General features: G+C 31.7%; 1 protein-coding gene across 1 annotated transcript in view; it reads left to right on the top strand.

Moving 5' to 3' along the window:
* Positions 1–7,355, top strand: part of LOC110031134 (protein CHROMATIN REMODELING 24) — a 100,166-nt gene that overhangs the window by 38,956 nt on the left and 53,855 nt on the right. The window contains exons 11-12 of the mRNA XM_020734199.1: positions 784–990; positions 1,086–1,157. Of these exons, the coding sequence (XP_020589858.1) occupies positions 784–990; positions 1,086–1,157 (279 nt within the window). The remainder of the gene's footprint in view (positions 1–783; positions 991–1,085; positions 1,158–7,355) is intronic.

The raw sequence follows: 7,355 nt of genomic DNA, 5'->3' as shown, positions 1-7,355 counted from the left end.
GAAAGAGTGGGAGCAGCTAGGCATCTTGGGGTGGGAGCAGGTAATATATTTTAATCTTTATTTATTTATTTTTTATGGTTAACAGTCTATGTACTACTATCTAATCAAGTTGGATGGTTTTATATCCATAGGTTTATTGTCTGTTTTACATTTTCTATGTCAAGTTAGTAAGAAATACCAAAAAAACATATTGATGCTGGCACTACTGTACATATATATCTCTACATGCTATTGGTTGCTTTGTCTTGAGTTGGTTGCCTTTAAATAGATGGGCTAATAGAGACACAATATTTCTATGCTTTCTTTTATATGTTTTGATTTATAATGTCTCCACTTTAAGTGAAAGATTCACTAGGACTGTGATTACCCATTGTAATTTTGTAGTTTAATTGATGGCTTATTTTATATACTGGTTGTCTAGTAATGAAATGTTCATTCGCTTGCCCCTATGAAAACTGCTTGTCCTTTCACTTAAAAAAGTAAATTAAATCACAGATTCTTTTTTGCAAGATTATTATTTCGTGCTTATAATTCTTAGTGGGCATTGTTTTATTTAACTCAAATATCTATTATTTCATTATGTTGCAGAAGTTACTGGAGTTTGGTTAGATATTACATAGTGATAGAATTTGCTGCAACTGTACTTTGTTAATTGTGGAAAGTATTTGATATTTATTATATAAAAATTTTTCATATTTGAATATGCTATATTCCTGTAAAATATGAAAATTTGTGGGTGTCCTAATACTTAATGACATGCTTCCATATCTTGATTTTGAATAGATTTTAAAAAAAATATGTGATCATCCGCTACTGTTGACCAAAAGAGCTGCAGAAGGTGTACTTGAAGGAATGAACACAATGCTAAATCGTGAAGAGCTTGTTTTGATGGAAGAAATGGCGTTGAATTTGTTAAATTCAGTAAATCACAATGTTTTTAAAATGGACCAGCACATATCATGCAAATTATCCTTTATCATGCCATTATTGGTAAGAATAATTTATACACTGTATACAATTTATTGGATTACCATGTCTTAGCCATGCGTGTAGCCTATTTAAGCTCTTTGATCTTTCTGTTTCAGGAAAACTTAGTTAAAGAGGGACACCACATTTTAATATTTTCACAGACCCGTAAGATGCTGAATCTTCTGGAGGTAATTTTATGGTATCTTATAATTTTATATTCATAATCTAATATAATTTTAATAGTTGCATGGTGAAATCTTGAACGCTTGATTATAAAATAAAGAAGTATTTTGTTTTTAGGTCAGTATTGGCCATAATGGTAAAATGATTTTTTATAATGAATTTGGTCTTATAGCCTTATTAAAATCATTTGACAAATCATATGTTATCTTAAAAAATGGAACTTATATTATTGCTATTAACTTTGAACTTGAATGAGATTAAAGGTTTTGACATCTTGATTTGTGTGTGAAGTTTACCTTAAGAGATGGAGACCTTTAGGGGTTATGTGTGTGTGTGTGTGTGTGTGTGAGAGAGAGAGAGAGAGAGAGAGAGAGAGAGAGAGAGAGAGAGAAAAGAGAGAGAGAGGGAAGCCTTGTATTTCCAATTATAGCAAGAGAAAAATTCCTTGGTCATGATAAGAAACAAATTCTCATTTGCACTCTTGCAATATAGAAGATATGAGAGTAACTTGAGCAACTTCTTCTCCACATCTAGATTTCATTTTTGTGGCATGTGACTCATTTTATTGTAGATAAAATATTACAACAAACTTTATCTCTAATTTTATATGAATTGTAATCTCATATTGTACCTCATTTAAATTTAATGGATTATTTCATCTTTGCACTACGTGGAAGAAGTTTACTTAATTCTACCCATACAATTTTTGATATTTTCTTTTGTGGTGCTGGCTTTTGGTTTGAGACCCATCTTTCCTAACAAATGGTGTGAGACGGCTTTAAAAATTTCACTCGATGCTTTTATTTGAGTGGTTTGGGGTTAAATTTGTAATAATAAATTTGATAGATGACAAGAAACTATCTAGAGATTTTACAAGAAACTATCTAGAGATTTTATTCTTAGTTTGTAAGAAATTTATAATATGATTTCGGATTTTTTATAGGCACAAGCACCTATAGTTAGTCACACATTGATTGTGAGGTAAATTTTTAATTATAGATTATCAATAGGCTCTAAATATTAAGGTTATGATGATAAAAATTTGATTTAGGAAATAATTAATATACCATTGTTAGCTTTCAGCAAATGTTAGAAAACGATGACAAATCTAATGAAGATCTTCTGGTTCCATCAACTTGAGTTTGTGGATGTTGGTTTACTTGGTAGAGTTGTTGACCCAACTCAACATAATGATCATTGTTAACAACCATGTATTGCATCATTAATGGGGATTTTGTTGATCAATAATCTATGTTTTCCTATTGGGTTAATTTTTATGTTGAACTTTTCTAATGAAAGGCTTCATATCACATCATGTGCGCTTTATGGTTCACAATTCATGGGTTGAGTATTTGTAGAGCATTCAAATTATGTGTCTAACCACAATATAATGATGCTATTTGTGACAAACCTACTTGTGAAGGGCACATACAACGTCTTTACTTGCATGAGTGTTTTTTGAGTAATCTTCTAGATACATTTGATATGTCATTTGTAATTTATGAGCTATAGATATTTATATTTTTCATCTTTGACAAATAGGTGTGAGAAATGGGTTAAATGATCGGTTTCTCTAGCTTAAAGGCATTTTTTGCTTGAACATTTTTTTATTTTTTGTTTTTAATTTTTTTATCTTTACATCAATATTTGAGCCCAAAAATGAGTTGCTTTGATATATGAATGTTTTCATAATAATCTCCCTTTTGGCTGAGATTATTTTTCAATATGGCCATCATCATGGAAGGTTGTTTGAATAGTATTCTCACAATTACATTAGCATATTTTTTTTGAATATTGTTTCGAGATCGGTGAATGTTTTAATAGTCATTAGGCAGTTTATCGCACCATTTGAAAGCAAGTGAAATTAAACTTTACCGAATTGGCAGAAGAGTAGAGCATCAACATTGTTAATTTACTTTGATTTGGGCTAAGTAATGCGTAGGATATCATTCCTATTAAAAGTATTTAATCTAAAAGAGCACACTTTGGAAGGACACTTAAATCATATTCCGTTTGATGCAAATTAATTTTGTCCACCAACTTTTCAACTTGCTTTGGAGCTATGATTGCCTCAAGTTTCTGATTAATATTGTTTTCAAGTTATCGCTGTTATGGACTCGGACTCTCAGATGTGCTTTAAATATTTTGAGGAATGGGATGGTGTTATTGGGCTAGCCTTTGATCTTTCTTTGTGGACATCTTGCTTGTGGGAGATGTGAGGTATGGGGCTAGCCGGTGGATTGATCAGAGCACTACTGGATACTTTTTAACTGGCATGGGGAATGAGTGTAGGAATTGCAGTAATACTCTTGCATGAGTTGTATCATCATGTTTGTTTGCGTCATTATCTCATTGATCTTGTCACTAAATTGAGATAGCTGTCTTTGAATTTTATTTGGCATCACTTTTGCTTGTGTCTAGGAACTCACATCTTCGAGCATCAATTTTTGTTCTTTTGCTTGCTCACATTTGAGAGGGCAGGATTTGGCTGTTTGGACGCTTCACCATTTTACTTGCCACAACTCAACTTGCCTCTTGTTTTAGGGTCATTAGTGGTGTGATAGGGGCAGACAACTCAGCCAAATTCTCATCAACATCTATCCTGACTTACAAAATCAGGTCCTAATGAATAAAAAAATCTGTCTAACTCAATCATCGCAAGCATACATGATTCATTTCAAGTAATAGTTCATTCTCATTCACATATATTTGGAAGCGTAGAAAATCATATTACCAATAATATCTACAGAGCTGCTAAATCTAATAATAAAAGTATGTACCCAAAAGTTTGTACAATCTCTAAAATTATATAAGACAAACTGTACACGTCACTTCTGATTACTCGCCTTGTGCTTCTGTCTTCTTTCTGAGAGTCAACAACATAGAGTGAGCTACAAGCTCAACAAAATAATTAAGACTAAATAAATAATTTTATTGACAAAAAAGAAACAATTTGTATGAGCATATGCATCTTATGCACATGTAAACAACACATCACAACATGCTACAATCGTATAAAATATGTAAAATAAAATATATGTAATGCAAAGAATCATGACAGCTGTATAAATATGTATTGCATCAATTCATGTGTAATCATAAACATATTCATAAGACTCATTAATCTAATCATAGAAATTTCACTTGTAATTGTATATATATCAGCTATTCTTATGTTATGTCATGTTATTGGGTATTAATTATTGATAAAGGTTGGACCCCTTTCAACATAGCGATTATTAATAGCCCTCTGGTACCGACGGTTCTCTACTTTCGGTCCTCATATGATCTAAGTATTCTTGAATTTTCATCTTCAATTGAATACCGGAAGTCAGGGTTCTCATCCGTACTTATTTGCTTTCACGTAATAATACCTAACACAACACTTGTGACATTCCCCAAATTATAATTTCTATAACAATCACTCATTATAGATAAATCATAAATTATATATAAAAGGGGGAAAATTTGATTAACATGATCATTATATCAAAGCAATAAAAAAATCGTAATTATCGTCACTGTCAGTTCAATGCCGACATTCATACACTCATGTGCAGGTATTCATCAATATACCTAAACTCTAAATGTTTTCATAAGTCATAAGAAGTCATATAAAAAACTTAGAAATATATTATTTTTAATTTAGCACAAAATTATTTCACTTGAAATGACATAGTAGTTTTATGAGTTTCCTCAAGCTCATCTCGAGCTCACCGCCTAGTGTAATCTAATTGGAATACATAAACCCTTAGAATATTCATGATATTCTTGACTTATATCGCGATTTAACTCTAAACATAATTCACTTTTGAGAACATACCTCAAATGAACTATCTTGCATAAAACCTTCTTGATACCTTTCTAATCCACTCTTCCTTCCTTCCCTTCCTCCTTTTTCCTTCTATCCTTTTCGTAGGCGGCTACAAACTCAATATTAATTTGTTGCAGATTATAGTTTAGATTTACTACAATTAACTAACTACACATACATGTATGAATCTACCTTATAATCAAACCCAAAAATCTTTCATAGGTTTGAACTCCCAACTTTGCATTTCCATCTTCCTATGGCCTGCTTACTGACAGAGAGAAAAACTAGAGAACTAGTAATAGGAAAAAAAAGAGAAAATTTTACCTAAAGCACATATATAAAAATGTATGCTTGAAATATTATCTTAATTACCTCCCAACCACCTCAATTTCCCTTAATCTTGCTAATTTTTAGAACTGTAACTAAGAGTAGAATCTCTCTGTTTTCTCCCGACTAAAGCTCCGCTTTGCTGAGCTATCCCAGGCTCACGAAGTGAGAAGTTAGAGGAAGTGAGGAACCAGGAAGATTGATAGAGAAGAAATTAGATTGGATTTTAGTTTAATAGATATGTATATACATAGATATATTAAATTTACTTAATTGAAATTAGTTCATTTCGTTAGATTCAGGGTCTGTTTTGGGGAGCTTATTTGGTGCAGTGACGTTTTAAAAATGCACCTGGACTGTTTGGGTAAATTGCATTTAGGTAGCTTATGCGTTTTGAAAACGCTGCGGTGACAGCTCTCTGGCAACGGTCTGACATTTCCAAAAATATAAAAATTTATAATAGTCACCACACTTAGCTTATCAGCAGATTATTTTTAATCAGCTTGTTGACAAATTATTCAATAAGCTGCAGCTGCCCCAAACAGTCCCTCAATCAAGCTGTTGCATGACTTGATAAGGGAAATTCTCTTTTGTCATTTCGGTAGATTCAATCAGGCTGTTGCATGACTTGATAAGTGAAATTCTCTTTTGCTAAAGTAACATGTTTAATAAATCAGTGATTACTTAAATTAATTAATGAGTAAGATTTATTTGATTAATTTAATTAGTTATTTTTCTAAAATCACTTATGTTAATAAATTATATATAGTATTATATTTCAATTTTATTGACACAAAATTGTAGAACATTATAAAAATAATTTGGGCGACTTTCAGGGATGCAAAAAATGGGGTATATTTTAAAATTGTCAAAATTTTTCTTGTTTTCTTAAAATTGAATGTTACAACTCTCACTTTCTTATAAAAATTTCATTCTTGAACTATCTGAGTTTTCTCGGAGTAGAAAAGGATATTTTTGTCGAATTTCTTGCTCTTTTTTCCATGTAGATTATTTTTTTGGCATGTACTTATATTTTATTTTAATATAAGGAATGTGTTTATTTCTCAACTTGTTAATATCTGTTTCTAAAATTTTTTCGGGCTCGTCAATATATGTTAAACTATTCTGTACTTTTATATCTTCATGTGAAATTCATTGGTCTGCATTTGAAACCCATTTCCTTAAGAGTGAAATGTGAAACACATTATGATTGTCTGACAAATTAGTATGTAAGGCTTAGCCTGTGGCCTAACTTGATCAATCCATTCGATGACTTCAAAAGGACTGATGTACTTGAAACTCAACGACTTCGACTAAATCTGGCTGTACATTTCATTGGCTTGACAATTAGAAATATAAAATCACCAACTTCAAACTCTACTCTGTGCCTTGGGTCATAATACTTTTGCTGTCGGTCTTGAACGACTTTCAATCAGTCTCTAATTAATTTTATTTTTTTTGTGGCTTCATCAATTAGATCATGACCTAATATTTGATGTTCACCCACATCAGCCCTACTTAGTGGAGTTCTGCATTTTCTTCCATACTGCTCTTTATAGGGAGCCATTTTTATAATGGTTTGATAGCTATTATTGTAGGAGAATTCAATTATTGAGATATAATCTTCCCAACTGCCTCCAAAGTCAAGGAACTATCCTCAATAAGTCGTCTAACGCCCGAATGTACTTTTTGATTCTTCATCAGTTTGTGGATAAAAATTGTGTTAAAATGTAAATGCGTACCCAAACCTCCCATAATATCTTTCCATAACTTGGATGTGAATTTTTCATCTATGTTAGAAATAATAATTTTCGGAACACCATGCAATATAATAATTTCTGTTGCATATAATTTGGCCAATTTTTCAACGGAATGTTCTGCCTAATTGGCATGAAATAAGCTAACTATGTTAAGATGTCAATAATTACCCAGATGCTATCACGTCCCTTCTTGAATTTGGAAAATTTCATATGAAAATTCATCGCAATTTCCTTCATTTCCATTCAGGCATATGTATTGATTGAACGAATTTTTCCCTCAGGTCCCCGTACGGTGCGCTACG

This window comes from Phalaenopsis equestris, unplaced genomic scaffold (genome assembly GCF_001263595.1).
Source record: "Phalaenopsis equestris unplaced genomic scaffold, ASM126359v1 Scaffold000774, whole genome shotgun sequence".
Classification (NCBI taxonomy): domain Eukaryota; kingdom Viridiplantae; phylum Streptophyta; class Magnoliopsida; order Asparagales; family Orchidaceae; genus Phalaenopsis; species Phalaenopsis equestris.
The sequence above is the reverse complement of the archived record's forward strand: the minus strand, read 5'-3'. Positions and strand labels throughout refer to the sequence as shown.